We start from the raw sequence: 21056 nt of genomic DNA on the forward strand, positions 1-21056 counted from the left end.
CCGATTGGCTTGTGCCTGAAAGGAGGCGGGGCAGGGCGCGGAGGCTGCGCGCGGGGACGCGGCGGCGGGGAGGGACAGATCTGAAATTATTTTTTATTTCTTTGTTTCCTAGTCGGGCGGGGGGAGAAAAAAAAGGAGGGAGAAAGAAAACGGGGACAGGGGGGAAAGGCGAGCCAAAAAAAAACCCAAAACCCGGAGACCCGCTGAGACTCCCTCCGGCGGGTCCCTCGGACAGGCTTGGATGTTGTCGCTGTGACCCGGGCGGGGCAGGAGCGGAGAAGGAGGCGGCGGCGGCGACGGGGGGCAGCAGCAGCAGCAGGCGCCACCACCACCGCCGGGCCAGGCCGGGTTGGGTCTCGCCGGGCCGGACGGGAGGATGAAGCGCCGGAGCGCCGACTGCAGCAAACTCCGGCGGCCGCTGAAGCGGAACCGCATCACTGAGGGCATCTACGGCAGGTATGGCCCGCACCTGCCTCGCCCCGCCCCGGCCTGTCAGTGGCATCGAGGGAGCCTCGCCGGTCCCTCCTTCCCTCCTTCCTTCTCTTGGCTTTGAGGTGAAGCAGGGGAGGGGGCGCCTTCGCCGCCTCAGCCCCCGACGGGGCTTCCTCCTCCTCTTCCTGCTCACACGGAGGAGGACGACAGGCGAGCTTGGCGGGACTCCCCTCATCCCCACAGAAACGCACACGCGCACCACTTTCACACGCCCCCCCTTCATTATCTCCTCCACACACCCCAATTGCTTCTCCCCTCATGCAGCCACTTCCCGCCCTTTGTCCGCCCTCGGGCTCCCCTCAGGGTCCCGCTTCTTTGGCGCTCTGGGCCATTGTCTTCAGAAGAAGCAAAAGTAGCCCCCTCCCACGACGCCCGACACTTCTCTCCTCCCAACACCTCCCCTCAAAACGCTTTGGGGTAGCCCTGAGTGGGCCTTGCCTTCTCTCTCTCTCTCTCTCTCTCTCTCTCGCTTAATAGTTACCTCGGGTCCCTCCTCAGTCTTCCTCTGAAGCAACGTCTCTCTCCCACGTTTCTGCCCCCCCCCACAGAGTCCGCTCAGACTTGGGGTTGGCACCCATCCTGCAGACATGCATTGGGGGCGCCTTCTTTCATTTTACTGCCTCTGTATGATGGCCCTGCTGCTCTTAAGTCAGGCTGCAGCACAATAGTGGGATGTGCCCCACAAGTAGAAGACTGGTGCTTAGGAGCCTTCCCTCTCTCCCCCCCCCCCATGCCTCACATTGGGAACCCTTCCTCTAGAAACCTCCCTTCCCCTCTATACCAGATGTGGTGAGCCCTACAACTTGCATCATCCCTGACCATTGGCCAAGCTTGCTGGGCCAAAAGTTCCCCACACTTTGTCTATACTCACATCTACCACTGACAACTCTTGCTTTGAGGCTTTCACAGGGGCAATCTCTGTTGACAGATTTCCCATCCCATTACTCTCTTGTGAAGCTACAGCATAGCCCCCACTCCAATGTGTGTGCAAACACACAAACAGGCTACTTGTTCTTACGCTTTATCTTCCCATGCATCTGTTAGAATGTCTTCAAATCATTGCTGATAATTATTGTATTTTTAATGCTGCAACAAAGACAGGACAAACTATTTAGTGACACACACACAAATGCTTTGTGGCCTCAGAAGCTTCACTTCTGGCTCAATTTCCACCTCCCCCAAGATAGTTGTCTTTAGAACTTGGTTCCCCTTCTCCCAATTGTGGGAAGCTTTCCTCTATGATCTCCCTAACAACACACATACCCGTTCTCTTTTTAAGAGGCTTAATTGAATGATGCTCTGCATTCTATTGAAATATCCCCCACCCCTCTTCCCTGAAACCACACCTCCTCTTTAGTTGCCATTTCTTCCGCGCCCCACAACTCTTGCAATTTAAGTGTTTCTAGAAACAGTACCAGACAGATCGTCCCCCCTCTAATGCCTTTCTCTTAACCCGTTCCATACAACCTTCCCTACAGTGCTAGTGCTCTTCCAGTCATTTTGCTCTCACACCGTCATTTGATGTCCTCACCACAGTTGTGGTTTCAGTTACATTGACTACCCTACACTTAGTGGCCTCCATTCACTGTTTTTCTCCACATAGATGAATACTTTTCCCTAGAATGCAATCACACCCATCAGTTGGGCACCCACAACCCTGACTATTCTTGCCCTTAAGAGTTTCCTCATTTATATTTTACTTTGAAGTCACACTTTCCATAGAGTGGTAGTCCTGTTTGCTCTCAGTTTTGTCACTCATGCTACTCTAGATTGGTACTGTATTCTGAAGCCCCACCCCACTTCAGTTGTGTGGCCTTCCACCCACCCTTCAACTACCACTGCCCCTAACTCAAAGGTCCTTTAGGCTTCCACTATTATTTTCCCTCCTTTGTATTTCTATTGATATATTTGTCAGATTGCAGTTCATTTGTCATCCTCTGCAGTGATTGTCATACTTCTATTCCTGCTTGTCCCATCCAATCAAACCTGCCACAGTGCTCAACCCTGTCCTGCATTGACAGCCATACTCTTAAGAGTCTACCCCACACACATTGATATACCTTTCCCTAGGTATAATGCACTGTATCCCAGACACATACTGACAATTCTTGCTGTTAAGAGTCATCCACCCACTGTGTCCTTGTCCTCTGCACTGACCGAGATCCCACTTACCCCATACTCATTTGAGCCACTTTTACAGTGACAGGCCTGACTCTCAAACCCTGCCCTCGCAAATTCTGCTGAAGTCCCCATTCCACTGTGTATTCACTTGCACATTGATAGTCCTACCCTTAAGAGTTCTCCACCTTCTGTGCCATGACAGACCTACAACTTCCCCATTCATTATGCTTCCCCCACCCAGACCAAGCCAGTGTGTCCAGTGGTCAGGGATGACATGAGTTGTAGTCCAACAATATCTGGAGGGACACAGATTCCCCATGTGCTCCAAAGGACACCCACCCACGCACATATCTTCCTCTAACACACCTTTCACAGCAATGAGGAAGACCCTCCAGAAACTGGCAGTCCTCTTTTACCCCACACCAGATAGGCTCTCAGATTCTCCCTTGCATTTGTTTTTACTGCTACAATTCCATCCCATGTCCCTAACTACCTTCCCACTGTGCCCTCTTATTGAATATATGCTGAATACTCCCACAAGTATGTGATCAAAACATGTTTTTTAACACTGAAGCCCCTTCCTGCCCCTTAGGACTTCCAAACAGTCTTTCAAATGACTGACTTCTTCTCCTTGTGATGTCTCTTCTTAGGCCACTATCCCTTTTTCATTTAACCTTTTTTGTGCTCATCTTAATGTTTCTTTCAGTCCCGTCACGCTATGCTATATTATATCGCTTCATGAATGAAAAGTTTGCCTGATATGTTCTTGCCTTCTTTGCGAATACTCATATCTATTCAGGAGATGCTCTGATTCACACCTCCTTCCCAAGTTGTGTTATTTCACTTTCTTTTTGTGTCGTCTTCCGTTTTTGTATGGTGACTTATTTTTAAAGCTGTGTCAGAGTGAAAGGCAATGATGAAGATATTGTTCATATTCTCTGGTGAGTGGGTCTCAGGATTTTCCATGGCTATTTCCCATCTGCTATTAAACAGGTCTTGGGGAGCTTCTTTTTTAAGTTAGAGAAATGACTGTTGGCTAGAGCCATCTCTATTTACCTTGCTCTATTTACTTCTTACAGCCAGGACTCACAGTTTTTGGTTCATCAGGTGTTAAAATTATGCACAACTTGCAGAAGTGCTGTTATGCTGTCAGTTTGTACAATTACAAGGGGCCTAATAGATGTGAACAAAATTGCAGTTGTCATTGACAAAGCCTAAGAAACTATGTTTCTATTGAGACTTGGAAAAGAGACCAAGCAAAACCTCAGCTTAATACCCAATGTTATGCAGTTTATGACTTCTGCCTTCACAGTAGCCACTGACTTAACCACATGGGCGTAGCTGTTCCCCCAAATCAATGAAAATAAGTTAAAATACATAACAAACTAAGGTTCTGCCCCCCTAACAAAAGGCCTACCCCCCATACAAAAATCCTGGCTATGTCCATAATTGGCCATCTTAAAGAATACCGTAGATTGGGACAAGACTAAACCATGAGAAATTGGTTTTTCTCAAAGACTTTGCCCAATTGAAGTCACAATTTTGTTATAAAAAGATAGCATAAGTGATTGCTTAAGAACATTAATTACTTTAATACATGTGTATAAAACTTTACACACAAACACCAGAACAGTGCTTCTCTGTTACCTTTCTTACTGTACAGCAAGCAGCAGGATCTTATCAGAGGTGGGGTTTGGCCCTCCCAACAATTTAATGTTAATTTACCTGTGTGTAGAACTAGCCACTGAAGTGTAAATTCTCTTTGTTAGCTATGATTATTACAAGCTGTCCCATTTGAGCTCAAGCTTATGTAGATCAGCTTTTCTCAACTTTATGCCCTCCAGAAGTGTTGGGCTACAAAACATTGTTTTGCTATCTTCAACTGATGGAAGTTGGAGTCTCAGAACATCTGGAGGGGGTGGCAGTGGAAGATGTTACATGTTTTAAAAATAATGGAAGGAAAAGACCAGGGAGACTTTGTCCTTTGCACATGCTAGGGAATAACACAGCAAAAGCCAGTGCTAATCACATATGTACTACAGAGGGTTGTGTAAGCCATAGGAACATCGCCCCTGCTCTCAGTGTGTGGTGGTGTGGCTTCAGCTTTGTGGATCCTGCTTTGCAAGGTCACAGCAGTTTATTTTAATTTAGCAGTTATGCCCTTTCTGCAGATATGAGGCTAATACAGTCAACTTGCCTGTTGAACATGTGTAAGCTGGTCAACATGTGCTACAGACATTTGGTTAATTTATTAAGCAGATTAATTTATGACTTTAGCCCTTTTCCTGCATTTCTTAAATCCTAATGCAGCAGAATATATTCCTTGTGTTTTATTTTTCCCTGCCAATAGCAAAATAGGTTTGTTTGCTTTATTTTGAATATTCCTGCAGAGATGTTGGGGGTGGATGAACACAGCACAGTTGCCTGAGGGTGAAAGGAAAAGACTCCCAGGCCCAAAGAGGATCTGATAAAGTGTGTCAGAAAGACAAAATGCTGTTGATTAGTAGGTCACTTGAGGAAAGTGTTGCAGGTCTGTATTACATTGTCAGACTTGCCTGTTCACATTGATGTTTGTGATAAACAGTAGCATGTTGAATAAGCTATCAGCTTTCTCTGTCGTCATATTTCTAGAGTAGATTGCACTGGCTTCCAACTGAGGTGGATGCATAATATCTCTGCCTGTATGAGGTTTGGTATAAAGCAGCTAATGCTAAGGGATAGTGAGAAGTGGTTGCTTATTAGTAACTACCAATTAGGAGATATATTCACTTACAGTATTTCAGGTTGTGAAAGAGAAACATAAGATTCTGTAAGGATTTCAAAAAATAATTACCCTTTTCCAATTATTAGAATTATTAATGTCCACAGCCCTGTAAATTTGAATGCTTGTTGCTAGTTGACTTTTTCATTTCTAGGAATGGTGGGTTTTTTTGTTTTTGTATTTGTGCTTTACTGTTAACAAAAGCTCTTGCTTGATTTTTTTTGGGGGGTGTGTGTAAAATATTGGTGGTGTTTCTAGAACACCCAAAATCTAAAATTTAGCAGGATTTAGCTTTCTATCCAGAGGATGCTTCTGTTGTGCTCCTGCTGCTGGACCTTGGGGTCCCTTCAAACTCTACAATTCTATGATTCTGTGATTCATTGAACTCAAGGGGATGTACAGAGACTGTGGGTAATTCATCTCCTCCTCAAAGCAGTTCTGTGAAGTAGATTAGGCTGGGCGAGAGTGACTGCCCCAAGGTTACACAGTGAGCTTTATGGTAAAGTTGAGTTTTGAACTTTGATCTTGCTGGCCATAACCAATTCTCTAACCACCTGTATATCTTACCAAAGTTCCCAGTTCAAATGTTACTTCAGATATAAACTGAAAGGGTGGCTGTAGGCAAGCTGCTCTTCTCAGCTGCAGTAGGGGATATACTGACATGCTTTACTTTGAATGCTTTTAAAACATTACATAAATGCTAAGTATCATTACTAAAAATAATATTATTTCTACAACAGCCAGTTCTAGGGCTGGATTTTATTATTATTATTTAGTATTATTCTTATTTAGTATTGTGCCGGAATCCATTAATTTGTGCTGGTATCCATGAATTTAGACATCTATGCTGAGCTGGTGCATATTCATTTAAAGTCTGGGATTCAAGGAACTATTTAAGTTCATCAGAGGACATTTTCTAGGTGTTGTTTACACACACACACACACACACACAGTCCCTGCCCACATGTTTGCAACCTAATAGACACAATGCAAAAGGGAAAATGATAGGGTGGGATAACAAAAATACGGAAAGTAGGCACCTGTTCTTACATAATTGATAAAATGACCGGATGGGATGGTCATTGTTTGGGGAGGGGAAAAGTCAAGTGGTAATTGCTCCAAGCCAAGCTGATGAAGTACCCTGTGCCTTCTCACTTGGCCTTCTACTGCAGCTATGTAAATGCGGCCAGTATAATTTTTAAGTTAAATAGCTGATATCTTCCCTCTCTTAAGAGTTTCACCAACTCCTCTCAACTTCCAAAATAGTCTGCTATGTGGTCCACCCAGTAGGATGGGGGTGGGTCTGCTGCTCAGGAAAAACAAGTCTAAACAAATCCCATGGTCTCATGGGACTAGTTGTGCAGGTTTTCATCTGAAATATTTTTCTGCAACATTACTCCTTTTGGGAAAGCAAAGCAACGAAAATGCAAGAGGTTGCAAAAGAAACAGGGGGGGGGGGAGAGAATCCTGTGCAGGTGATATTTAAAGAAAGAAATTGTACTGTCTTTCAAGTGTTCTTTACTTTGAATACACTGTACATTCATTTGATCGCTTTTTGCGTCAAGAAGCATGTGTGGGTGAGACTTGCAGTATCAAAGTGGGAAGGTAGTACACTGTTCATTTTTTGAGGTGTGGGATATCCTTTCAGTAAGCAATCCCTAGCATATTGTAAGGCTTGCTCCAAACTTGGTCTAAAATGATTATGTAGTTATTTATAAGTTGACCCTGTGCTCCAAGGCAATGTACAATGCTTAGAAATTGAAAACAATAATCCAGATTTATTGGCAAGTTTTTATTACATTTTTTTTAAAAAAATTCATTAGTGTTTCAAAATTGCATTCTAGATGTCAGAGACACATTGTTTGTGTTCTGAAATAGCAAAATAATGTGACATTGATCATGCTGCATCAAGAATATTTAAATCCAAGTTTTTTTTATTTTAAGAATTGAATTTTCAATGTTTCCTTAAGTGGTGGATCATTGAGTGATTTCTTAGGCATTCTTGAGCCTGCTGGTCAAAATGGAGTTCTGCTAGTGGTGATGGTGGACTTGGAATTCCTTAGCAAAAGCAAAGAAAAGGGATATTGAATTCAGTTGTATGACTAAAACATTCTTGAAGGAGAATTTTAGATGTTCAGAAAGAGCTGAAAAGCAGATTGTTGAAAATCATGGGCCGTGATAATCTGTTGGTTCTATTTATAGTACACTTGGGATCTGTAGATGCAGTAGGTAGGAGCAAATACATATAAAACGGATATTTCTTTTTATGGTGAACACTAATGTACTGAAATTCCTGCATGGGTTTCTTCAGTGCAGTCTGTAGATTACAGTTCATTAATAGGCATTTTGTGCTTAGGAATCTTCTTTCTGTAATGTAGCCTGAATATCTTTGTCTAAATTGGGGCAGCCTGGATCCATTTTCAAGCCCCAGCACTGTCTAAGGTCAATGCAGCACACATTAGAGTATAGTGTCATTTCAGAGCCACCCCACCCCTCAGTCTTCTGAGTTCTAAGGGAGGGATGCCCCAGTAGCTTCTGTGACACAAGATGGAGACCTCCATTCAGTGCTTGGGAGACTAATGTGTGCCTGACCAGCTTGTGCGCAGAGCCTTGTGCATAGCTATTGGCACTTCACATATTGCTGCTGGCCTGGGCAGTACCACATTGCCCATCTGTGACTTGGCATATGCTGGATGCAGTACTGTTGGCCATCTCTTATCTAAATCCTGTTTAGAAACTCACATTTGTCTGTAGATTTGTTGTTGGAGCCATTGTGCAAAATGGGCTCCTGTTCTTGACGTGTTTTACCTTTAGCATTTAAAAATTCATTTTTATACTCTTTCTAAAATATTCAGTTTCTTTTCCTTTTTGGATAGCAAAAACATTTTGAGAGTATTTTAGTTGAGAAGTGAAACGCTTCAGAAATTGCAAAATACTCTGTTTGCATAGCCACTAAAATTTCTGATCAGTTTTTAGAAGACCCTTATAAATCATGAATTTCATCTTAAGTTTTCTGTTTCAGGAAGGGATTGTAATGGAATGCCAGAAGTTTTATTCTTCTTGTCATTTCCCAATGTGCCAGCTCTATGTATGTCCCCAGTACTGATGAATCATGCTGATTTTAGGGCTTGTTTTACCTGGACTGTAACTTTTATTTCCTATTTGTCATTTCATTTCTTACTGACAGTTTCTACAAGCATGCCTCCTTGACAGACTCTAAATGCCGTTTGAGAAAGGAGAAGCGTGTGCTAATGAGGATTAGCCTCTTTGATGCATATCAAAGATGCTTTTTCTTATTATTTTTTTAATGTTCTTCCTCTTCTGTCCTTTCTTATATCACCTATCCTGACTCTATAATCAGTAGGTCATGACATGAGAGGAATGCTGCATGTAATCACATTAGTCATGGTCTGCACACTTTCAAGTTAGGGTATTTTCTTGATCTGCCTTAAAGTAGCAGCAATCTTTATATAGTAGTATCATAGTTGTACATGAAATGCGGCCTGCACAGTAGGGGAGCTACTTTGCTGAACTGTGTGGTAAAAGAGAGAAGGGGATGTTTTTCTTCCTCGTCACATCTGGACTCATGCCTATAAGAGTCTTTATCTAATTCTTTGGACAGCTCAGTCCTAAGGGACCACTTCAGTCATAGCACAGTGAACAAGGGGTATTAGTACAGTGGATCATAGGACTGGCTGGGAGAGAGCTGACCAAGATTCACAACAATTTCCTAACAGAATTTAGAAAAACAACAACATGTTCCTATACTGTATTTTTCTTCAACTTGTATGCAGACATAATGATAATAGAAAGGCAAGTAAAAATTCTGGGTTGTAGCCAACTAAGCTTTATTCAGAGTAGAGTAAACCCATTGGAATTAATGGACCTAATGGTGTTTCTGGCTTCAGTGGCAAGGCACTTAAAACATCAGTGCTCAGCAGGGGCGTAGGAAGGGGGGGCAGTGGGGGCAGACAGTCCCGGGTGCCGTCACTGAGGGGGGTGACATTCAGCACTCCGCCTGCCCACGACTCCCAAGCCTACCCCAAACCGAATGTCCGCCATGGGTGGCACGATCCGCCCCGGTGGGTGGCTCGCTCTGGCCCTGGCTGCTTGGCACACGCACCGTTCTGGGCACCCGAGTGGCTATCCCGTGCCTGGGAGGGCACTCTCCATGCCATGTCCCCCTCAGGAGCGCACCCACCCTGGGCAGCGCAGGCATATGCTCCATCGCTGATGCTCAGGACTTCAGTAAAGAACCATTTTTACAGTGATATTTACAGTTAATTCAATTTAGTTGTATTAAAGACATATACTTAATTCCATTTTCCTTGTCCACTAAGTGACTGCTCCCAGGACTGAACTCCCTTTGATGGAGACATTCTTTTCTTGAAAACATCTGAAGTGTCAAGACACACTACGGTGGTGCTGTTGCTGCCGCCATAAATAACAACAGCCCCCCCCCGTTTCTAAAGGCTCTGCTGGTTTATGGTATGTAATATTCAAATTTTGGAATAGAATTGAAGCTAAATTCAAAACAAAACAAAACAAAACAAAACAAAAACAAAAAGCATATAGACAAAGCTTATATTATGGAGTCTTTCAAAGGGATAGCCTGGAATGGTGATGAAATTAGTTCTTATAATTCTCTTTTCTCTCTTTTTTTTAAGAGGAAGATGGATGGTGTGTATCTTTTCAATGGGTGCTCTAAAACAGGTATCTTCAACTTTTTGAGATGAGCACTCAAACATGCAGTTGGGGATCTATTTATTACCATATATTTGCATGGTGGTAGTGGTCTTGTTCAGCTGCTAGTGGGTCCTACTAGTGGGTCTTGAACCCCCAGTTGAATACCAGTGGTCTAAAGCAACTATAAATGAGCTGATTTTTTACAGTGTTGAAGTTTACAAGGCCTTGTCCTAGAAGCCTGCATTATATTCCTTCTTACTGGTTCAGTGCTGCTGTAGTGTGGAAGGCTGGGAGTCCATCTTCTTGTGTAACCTGCCCATAATTGCTTCAAGCACACTTGTGTGGTCCTCCTTGTCTAAAGAGTTATCTTCCAGCAACATTGCTAAAAGCACAATTCAGCCCCAATTAGGAGGGGTTCACACTCAGAAAAAAATACCCTATTGGCCTGAATATAAGCTGCACCTGAATATAAGCCGCAAGTTTAAAATTCAAGGGGGGGGGGAAGACAATACCCAAATATAAGCCACTCCCTTAAAATTCCACAGGCACTCAAACCTGTTTCATTTTACCATATGTCTGTTTCAGCAGCGATATCGTAAAAGCCCATTTTTGTAAGGTTGTGAATTTAAACCACACTTTAACTTTTTACGGTCGGAATTTGGGGGGGAAAGTGAGGCTTATATTCAGGCCAATACGGTAATATAATTCTCTGCACTGTTTCGGAATGCAAACATTAGAAATGCATGGATGAATAACCCAGCAAGAAGAGTTTGAACCTAGCTGCCTCTCTCTGAAGCTAGTCTTATCTGTATTTGAGTTTTCAAAACTTGCAGTTCTTTACCTACATGAGCTCTAAAATGTACAAATGCCAGCATTACTGCACTAAATATCCTTTCTGAGCAGACGATAGATAATTTTGGAATGGTTGCCTGAAAACAGACTAGTATTATCAATCCTGCTTTCCCAGTATTATGTACAGTTGTGTTACTGTGTAGGCTTACATTGAACGTAGGATGATAAAGAATTGCCCCTCAGTAAGGTCAGGCAGAGAACCTTCACAAAAACTTACTTAGCTTCTCCTCCCCTTTTCTTAGGCAGACTAGCAGATATAAGGAGGAGTTTTAACTAAATGCTCATAGACTGTGGCATCATATTGCTCTGGTATGAGGCAACTGCCTTTTTTTTTTATAACTTCAATCTTTCTCTAGAATATTTGGGGTTGCCAAATATTAATTATTTCCCTTTGGCATTTTTGCTGGAACTTCCCTACCCCCATTTCCCCATCTAGTTACTGTAGTTAAGAAATTGGCATGTGCTACTTTCTGATTGCTTGTTGTCATATCTCTCATATGTAAAGAGTGGTGCTTGCTGCCAAAACTGTGTGTGTACAATCTTTCAGTCATCTTGAGTTGATTGGGCTTTTCTGTTTTTTCTCCTCGTTTGCCTGTATTAAAAGTCTTTATCTCAAAGTGACATTCTTCAATTTGATATGTTCTCTCCTCTTATTCTTTGCACTCTTAATTTGTAACTGCTTATTTTTTGTTAAAAATAGCCTTTGACGTCTCTATTCCTTGACACCACCTGTAATAAAGCCTTCATTTCATTGTTGATGCAGCTCTTTGTAACATTGCATAGCTTTGATAGCACTTAATGCCAATCTTCTGCAGGTTTAGTTTTGAGAGGAGTTTGAAATTAAACTGATAGATTTTGATTTCCATTTTTATGTATTCTTCCTCTGTTCAAAACATCAAAAGAGTTTTGTGGAAATTTAAAGACTAACAAATTTATTATGGCATAAGCTTTTGTGGACTACAGTCCACTTCATCAGTTGCATGAACTGTTACCTTGAGTTGCAGGTGTATATCTATCTATCTATCTATCTATCTATCTATCTATCTATCTATCTATCTATCTACACATTTGTTTGGAAGGTGGGGATTGTAAACAGTGAATGAATACATGAAAGAATGAGGTCATAGGGAAATGAAATGGAGAAAAGTACAGTGACAAGTTGCTAATTAAAGATGGTAATTAACAAAATGGTTGTTGATAACAAAGACATTCTGGCATTGGAATACCAATTAACACATATCATGTGATAAATATTATCTGTCTCTGTTCAATCCACAAGTGAATCTGTTGTATAGTAATTTAGCATTTTTTAATATTGCTTTGTTCCAGAATGGCCACTAAGGTCACATACAGAGTCACTTTCATCATAGTGTACCCTGACACTCCATGCTTGCTTTTTAACACACCATGGATTCCATCTTGTTGTCATATCCATCTGCAATGATTTCTTTATACTGGGGTTGCCAACATGGTGCCCTCCAGATTTTTGGACTATTGCTCCTGCAATCCCTAGCTGTCAGCCATGCTAGTTTAGGATGCTGAGCATTGTAATCCACATCATCTGGTGGGTACCACGTTGACAACCCTTGCTTTATACAAACCATGCTCTCAGATACTTGAGTTTATCCTATTCCATATGGAGGAATAGCATAGATATTTAATGAACTCCCACAGATAGTGTAAGCAATATGATAATCAAAGTCTTATGCTTTCTTCCTGTTTTACTTATTTTGATTAAATGATGTTGCTTCTCTTACCCAAGGTGCTCTTTAAACAAGGGGGAGGGAGGGAGGCAGAACTTGATTCTTCCCCTCTTCTCCCTTTTCACATGTGGCATAGGAATTCATTTCTTTTACAATGTTTTATAGTTGACTTATTTCAAATATATGTGGGAGGCATAGTCCAATCAAGTTGAGTGCTCTCATCAATTTCTATGGGATTATTAAGCATATGCTTATCACTTTCTGATGTACTGAATGGTACATCATGTCCTGCTTGTTGTTTCAAATAGGCAACTGGTTGTTGTTGCTTATTACAACTTTATCCCACCTATCCTTCAAAAGGAGCCCAGTGCAGAAAATGACAAAGCAGCACAGCAAAACAATTTTAAAAATAAAATAAGAGCTTTTAAAAACTTTAAGAACAACTATGTTTATTACGTTTTGGGGATGGGGGCTTGCAGAGGAGGCTCAATCTGTCTTGAAGAAGCTGGGTGTGGAGGAGGGGGCTTCTCTCCTGTAGCCACCCACTTGATTTCTATGTTGGATGTGGAGGAAGAACAGAATACTGTTCCCTCCTGCACCAATCCTTTCAAATGCATGTGCATATGTAGCTCTCTTTTTTTTCTTTTTTCTTTTTTGCCTTTCGCCACCAAGCTAGCTAAATGCAGGGCAACTTAATATTCTCTGAACCTCATCTGCAGTATGGAGGAGTCTGATCTACCTTGGTTTTCTTACCAGCAAGTATGTATATGAAGTACTTTGAACAATTAGCATGCTGTGTGTGTGTGTGTGTGTGTGTGTGTGTGTGTGTGTGTGTGTTCAATTGAAGGTGCTGAAACTTAAATTCTTGCTTGTTTGGCTGCTGCTCAGTTTTCATAGTGAAAACAGTTTTCATAGATCAGCTTCTCAATACAGTGGTACCTCAGGTTAAGTAATTAATTCGTTCCGGAGGTCCATTCTTAACCTGAAACTGTTCTTAACCTGAAGCACCACTTTAGCTAATGGGGCCTCCTGCTGCCGCTGCGCCGTCAGAGCACGAGTTCTGTTCTCATCCTGAAGCAAAGTGCTTAACATGAAGCACTATTTCTGGGTTAGCAGAGTCTGTAACCTGAAGCGTATGTAACCCGAGGTACCACTGTAATGACGTGATAATTTTAAAGCTAAGCAAAGACAAATACACCTTATTTTAAAGGGGTACACCACTGCATTGTGGTGCATTGATGAATTAATAAAATATTAAAATAGACACAGCTGAAGAACTATAGTGTCAGAGGGCCACTTCACACAATACAGCAGGAGCAGGTACCCATCTAAAAGGTAGAATGTCTCTAGCAGCTAGTGTAGGTGTATATATTCTATTTATTTATAGAAACATGGTGCACAAGTAGTGCAGTGTTAACACCCAGTGTCTACACCCCTGAGAGTTCCTGTCAGTAATACGGCAGTGCACATACAGAGGAAATTATGATCCATAGTCACCTTTCTCTGGTAACAAAGTGGAAGTGGGGTGTATGTTGCATTTTTAAAACTAACTTACTTTTTTCTGAACAGGGAACAATAACTCATTGATAGAACACATACTTTATATTCAATAGGTTCTGGGTTACCCTCAGGAACCCCTGCCAGTTAGACTGGGCAATACTGAGCTAGATGAATGTGCTGTAATGCAGCTTCTGTGTAGCATAACCCTTTTACAAAGCAGCCAGATGTCCTCCCCACTTTTTTTGCAAGCTACCTTTTTAACCTTCTTCAACATTTCTGAATCACCTGGCCTTAGTTTAACCAAAAATGAAATTCACTACAATGTGAAAACCTTGTTAACCCTGGCATTGTGAGTAATATTCCTTATATTTTGCTTTACTGCTTCCTGAGTCTTTTTATCTTCTCTGACCTCTTGTGTTTTTCAGCTGAGTTGCAGTTTTTATCTCATCAGACCTGCTGTTCAGGAACATTTGCTTGTTGTGAAAAAATTGCTTCTATTCTAACACCGCATTACAGAGCTGGAAAAAATATTTCTAAGCGACATTCCCGTAATTGTGGAACTTTTTGCCCTCTCCTGAGCATCTTTTGGAACTGTTGCAATAATTTTCTGCATGTTCTTAGTTGTGAGTGGCAGGGCTAAACTGGAATGGGATGGGCTCTGTAGCATATATTTTTAAAAGACTGCTTCATGTGTGTCTACCATATATATACATATGTGCACGCACACACACACACACATACAATGCATGTGTATATGCATTTGCCATCAGGTATTAGTACAGTAAGATAATGTGTTGCATCTCTGTCAGTCTGCCAGATGTTTATCCTATTCAACTGCCCAATAATATGAAATGCAATGTGTAAAATACAAAATCACAACCTAAATAAAACCAATTATAAAAGACAGACTAAGAACCAAGTGATTATAGCAGGTTCAATACATTCCTACAGAAAGATAACATAACTTTTAAAAAAAAATTCTAAATAGGCCTTTAGAGGAGAAAAGTTTGATATAAAATCCACTTGGTTGAATCCCGTTACTCTGAAAGAGTATCTTACATACTGCTGTTCCTAGCAAATTGGCTTGTATAATTGGTTACATACAACCTACCACATCCAGCTCTATAACTTAGCAATAAATCAGAGTGTAGGAGGAATGCTACACCTTGCCAAAGGATCCTCAAGATAAGGAATATAGTTGTTTATTTAAACTTATTCCTTCCTGTAATTCCAGGGCACCTTTTACCTTGTTACGCCTCATTTTGTCTTTTCTTATACAGTGGTACCTTGGTTCTCAAACTTAATCTGTTCTGGAAGTCTGTTTCAAAACCAAAGCGTTCCAAAACCAAGGTGCAGTTTCCCATAGAAAGTAATGCCAAACAGATTAATCTGTCCCAGACTTTTAAAAACAACCCCTAAAACAGCAATTAACATGAATTTTACTATCTTATGAGACCATTGCTCCATAAAATTAAAGCAATAAACAATGTACTGTACTATAAAATAAATAAAACAGTACAGTGGTACCTCGGGTTAAATACGCTTCAGGTTACAGACTCCGCTAACCCTGAAATAGTGCTTCAGGTTAAGAACTTTGCTTCAGGATGAGAACAGAAATCGTGCTCCAGCGGCGCAGCAGTAGCAGGGGGCCCCATTAGCTAAAGTGGTGCTTCAGGTTAGGAACAGTTTCAGGTTAAGAACGGACCTCCGGAACGAATTAATAGTACTTAACCTGAGGTACCACTGTATCTGTAGAAAATTATGTTGGTAATGGTAAGCTGCTTAGGACAAACTCTGACTCTTACCTGCCACCATTTTCTGACTAGTGAGCCTCTGTAACTTTCAGCTGTATCAAGTGGGCCCTGGAGGTATAAGGTTTGAGAACTCCCTGTGTAGCGAGAGTCGACACAGACACCATTTTTTCTTCCTCTCTAATTATAGAACTCTGTGTGCATAATAGAACTTGGAACCAATGGAATTGATTTGGCCGTAGGTTGAGGACAGGCTAAACAGAAGTACTTCATCATGCAGCACATAATTAACTTAGGAAATTAACTACTACAAGATACAGCACAGACTACTGACTTAGGCCATTCCTCTAAGGATATATCCAACCCTTTTAAAAATTCACCTATCAGTGGTCATTAGCCATGAAAGCTGATAATGGTTCCTTCCTATATAGTATATCTGTGAACTCCAGTTATTAGAAATAAAGTGGGGGTGGGTATAACACCTATGCTGTGCTTGTAAGCTTCTAGAGCAGGGATCAACAAACTTATTCAGGAGGTGGCCAGTCCACTGTCCCTCAGACCTTGTGGAGGGCCAGACCCACCCTCTCCCAAAAGCACCCTTCTCCTGAAAGCACCCCCCCAAAGGACCCCCCGCCACCACACTCGCCGCTGCTGCCACCTTGTCTTCAGCAGCGTCATTGTCGTCCTCTGCCTCGGCCAGGGGTTCGCTGGGCGCAGAGCCCATGCTGCTGGCCTGGGCGACGGAGGCAGCCTCCCTGCCGCCGCCACTTCCTCCCGCTCGGCTCTTGGCCATATGCAGCTGCCTCAGCAGGAAGGAATGGGCATCACCCAGGTGTGTCCGCGGCTTTGGATTGGCCTCGGGAGCTTTCTGCAGCCAATCTGAAGCTGCGTCAGTGTGGCAGAAGTCAGTCCCCATGCGGCGAGGCCTCCACGCCACGCCAGTTTAGCGGGGGGACTGACCGAGTGGGCATTAGGGTCCGCAAAGTTTGCAGGCCGGATTAACGAGCCTGGTGGGCTGCATCCGGCCCCGGGCCTTAGTTTGCTGACCCCTAATCTAGAGGGACTGAATACTCAGGCATAGCATGTGGGGGCTGTGGCCCCAGGTGCAATTTTGAGAGGGGGCACAAACAGGCACCTCCACAGCAGGTTCCTTTATCGGAGCCTGGCTCAGTGCCAGAAGGAGCTGCGCATTGGCTGCAGCCACTTGTGCCTGTTGTAGCTCTACTCCCCGGGTCAGGCCTGACCCGGGAGATGATAGCAGGCAAGTGGGCGACAGCAATGCTGCCTATCCTCCTTGGCTGTGGCACACCTCGCGCCTGGCGGCAGCAGCTCTTTCATTGAGTCACTTCTGACCCAGTGGCGGAGAGCAGAGCTCCTCGGCTGCAGTGGCTCCAGGTCACATCTGGTCCGGCTGGCAGAGAGCATCCCACTTTGGCTGCGGTGAGGCCTGACCCGTGGTGGAGAGCAGGGGGAGAATGGACAGCAACTTCCCTGTCCCTCTCCTCCCCTGAACTGTGGGCATGGGAGGGCGCCCTCCACACTCTACCCCCCCCCTTGGGGGGGGCGCTCCGCATGCCCGCCCCAGGCAGTGCAGGCATATGCTCTGCTGCTGTGAATACTGACTGCTTTGAAGTGTGGAAGGATGGACCTTTTCTTTAATTCCTCAAGGGTAGTTCATATGTATTGGAAACTTCCCAAACAGAATAGTAACGGAGCTTTCAAAGCCCTTCTGTGTGGTGAATATCCTCTGTTAATAAGGCTGTTGTCACAATCATCACATCACAATGCCTAGATAGTTCAATGGCATGTTAGGTCTGAGAATAACAAATCAGTGCTGCTAAAAGCTGAAAGAACTCCCACTGTGTGAGTTGTAGTATCATAGAATTATAGACTTGGAAGGGACCCTGAGGGCCATATGGTCTAATCCCCTGCAATGCAGGGATCTCAATTAGATCATATAAGACAGAGTAAGGTGCAGTAGAAGAATGTACCGGATAACAAGGTCTAAGTGCACCAGGAATAGATAACCTGTGTCCTTCCAGTTGCTTCTGGACTCCTACTGTCATCAGCCCCAGCCAGCTTAGGCAATAGTTGGGTCAGGGGTAATAGGAATTGCAGTCCACCAGTGTCTGGAGGGTCACAGTTTGCTGATCCAGGCTGCAGCTGTCATAGCCCGCCTACGCATTAAGATCAATGTCTAAGGCCCTGTTTTCTGACCCATCATCATGAACTATTAGACTGGTGGATCATAATCTCAGCATCTACGAGTGCCACAGGTTAGCTAGCCCCGTGTTCATGATAATGCATTGAGAGTAACAACAAAAACTTGAGAGAGGTCAGTCAAAGGAGGGCATGCTGGGTGGGAGGGTGATAATGCAAACAACTTACAGATGACTTGATTAATGAACATTCAGCCTGATTTGTTTGTGGGGAGATTAGATGACATTGCATCAGGCAAGTGTTATCCCACACTTTCCTGTGCATTTCCCTGTTACTTTCCTTATGCAGTCTGATATTCTAGGGAAGCAGGTTTGTTTCCCAAGAGCTGTGAATCAGCTTGAATTTGCTGAGATGTGACTGAATCCCCCAGAAAATAGTGACAGTCTGCAAGCACCCTGCATGCTGTGATTCTTTGCTATAAGTCCTAACAGAATGATTATTACATTGCCAAGCAAGATGTTTTGCTGTGGGCTTAAAGCAGGCATATCCACAGATGTCAGTGTGAAATTATCCTGCCTTTACTGGGCAGCAGTGAATGAACATATACTAAGAAATAGTTATGCCTGTGGAGTGACGAATGCCCTTCTTCTGGCACTGTTTGCCTATCAAGTGGACCATGGAGAACTACAGGCTACTCTCCATTGTGAACAGTGGGCCCTTGGTTAGGGCAATGGTTGATGTGGGCAAACAGTGCCAGAATTGAAGACATTGCCATTCTACCTACTCATTCTTTCACTCTCAGCATATGACAGAAGGTTACAAAGCCTTAAGGAATTAGAAGTAACTGCATGAACATTGCCCCTTCCTATTACATGTTTGTGACTTCTGTGATGTAGGCAACAGGTTCGTAGCACACTGACTTCATGGGAAAAGCTCTGTGGTACACAACAGGACTGGGGAAAATCACTTTCTGATTTTTGATGCTTGTATTAAGGATATACTTCATTCAGCTCTTGCACACAGCTTCATCTTACATAGATGGCCTCGGTCCAGTATACCTGAAGGAGCGTCTCCACCTCCATCGTTCTGCCCAGACACTGAGGTCCAGCGCCAAGGGCCTTCTGGCGGTTCCCTCGCTGCGAGAAGCCAAGTTGCAGGGAACCAGGCAGAGGGCCTTCTCGGTAGTGGCACCCGCCCTGTGGAACACCCTCCCACCAGATGTCAAAGAGAAAAATAACTACCAAAATTTTAGAAGACACCTGAAGGCAGCCCTGTTTAGGGAAGCTTTTAATGTTTAATAGGTTATTGTATTTTAGTGTTTTGTTGGAAGCTGCCCAGAGTGGCTAGGGAAACCCAGCCAGATGGGCGGGAAATAAATAAATAAATAAATAAATAAATAAAATAATTGTTATGATTATTATTGCAATGGAATAAAATGGTACATAAAGGCAGAGAAGGTGGGGAGTGCAACCAAAGAAGGGAGAAATGAGATGAGCATAGAAAAGAGAATGGAGGAGGAATCTGAGCTCCAGAGAATTGCTGTGAGTGCTGCTGTTTAGGGTGCCTTAACCTGATGATTTAGGTGAGAGAAACTGCTACCTGCTCAAAAGGGGAAGGTTTTGCTCATTTATTCAGCAAAGTTTGTGATCAAAATGCATAATAACATTATGCAGAATCTGCATTTTTAAAAAAATAAAAATAAATTTTATTAGTATTTTCCACACAACAACACAAAAGATATCAAAAAATAACAATACACAACACACAAAAATCAACATTTAAAAACTAAAGAAAGCAACAACAACAACAAAACCAAATCTATATCTTACAAGTTAATATTATAAACAATAAAACAACTACAAGACATTGACTTCCACCAATCCCACAGCACCACCTTTATCTCTCATTGTGTCTTCCTGTTTTCCTGTTTTCTTTATCATTTCTATCCTAACATCTAGATATAAATCCTTCTTTCATATCCTTTCACTTCACAAGGTTATTCCAGACTCAGCCAGATATCTGCCCTCGAACCTTGACTTTTGAGGTATTCATTTAGACACTCCAATTCTTTTTTTTACTTCACTTTTTGGTTTTTGTCTTCTTATGTCTGTCAGTTTGGCTAATTCTAAGTATTCTGAGAGCTTACATAGCCACTCTCCCCTAGTGGGTAACTGATTCACTTTCAAGTACTTAGCCACCAGGATTCTTGCTGCAGACGTTGCGTATAAGAAAAAATTAGTTTCGTCTTCTGGAGTATCATCATTTAAAATTCCTAGAAAGAATGCCTCTGGCCTTTTACTATATGATATTCTTAATATTTTCTTTATTTCTTCTGCAAATTAAGCAAATCTAGAAACCAAGCAAATCAGTCTTCTTTTCTCAGGCCTCTATTTGTGCCCAGAGGAGGCAGTTCCTAATTTAGTGGCTTTTTCTTCTAACTTGAGGGAATAGGATAAGTTTATCCTGGTAAAGAGGAGACTGTGGGGAGATATGATAGTCATCTTCAGATATCTAAAGGGCTGTCACATGGAGGGTGGAGCAAGCTTGTTTCTCCACCCCACCCCCCTGCTTTGGAGGGTAGGACCTGAACCAACGGATACAAGTTAGAAGAAAGGAGATCCTGACTAAACATCAGGAAGCACTTTCTGGCAGAAAGAGTTGTTTGACAGTGGAACAAACTCCCTCAGGAGGTGGTGGACTCCCCTTCCTTGGAGGTTTTTAAGCAGAGGGTGGATGGCCACCTGCCACGGATGCTTTAGTTGAGATTCCTGCATTGCAGGGACTTGGACTTGATGACCTTCAGGGTCTCTTCCAACTCTATGATTCTATAATTGCTTGTTTGCTTGAAGTAATATTCAGAAAACATTGTTCTGTGTTGCTGTTCAGGTTTACTTGCAGGGCTTCCTTTTTTTACTTCCTCTGGCAAGCTTGCTCATACTGTATAAAATTTCTTCTTCTTCTTCTTCTTCTTCTTCTTCTTCTTCTTCTTCTTCTTCTTCTTCTTCTTCTTCTTCTTTGAATTTGTTAGTC

The 21056-nt window shown here is 42.8% G+C and overlaps 1 protein-coding gene across 1 annotated transcript in view; it reads left to right on the top strand.

The window, feature by feature from the left end:
* The first annotated feature begins 111 nt into the window (after positions 1-111).
* MACO1 (macoilin 1) overlaps positions 112-21056 on the top strand; it is a 67001-nt gene continuing 46056 nt past the window's right edge. The window contains exon 1 of the mRNA XM_081921470.1: positions 112-456. Within this exon, the coding sequence (XP_081777596.1) occupies positions 377-456 (80 nt within the window). The 5' untranslated portion in view covers positions 112-376. The remainder of the gene's footprint in view (positions 457-21056) is intronic.

The sequence above is a fragment of the Podarcis melisellensis genome (assembly GCF_964234715.1).
Source record: "Podarcis melisellensis genome assembly, chromosome: 8".
In the NCBI taxonomy this organism is placed as follows: Eukaryota; Metazoa; Chordata; class Lepidosauria; order Squamata; family Lacertidae; genus Podarcis; species Podarcis melisellensis.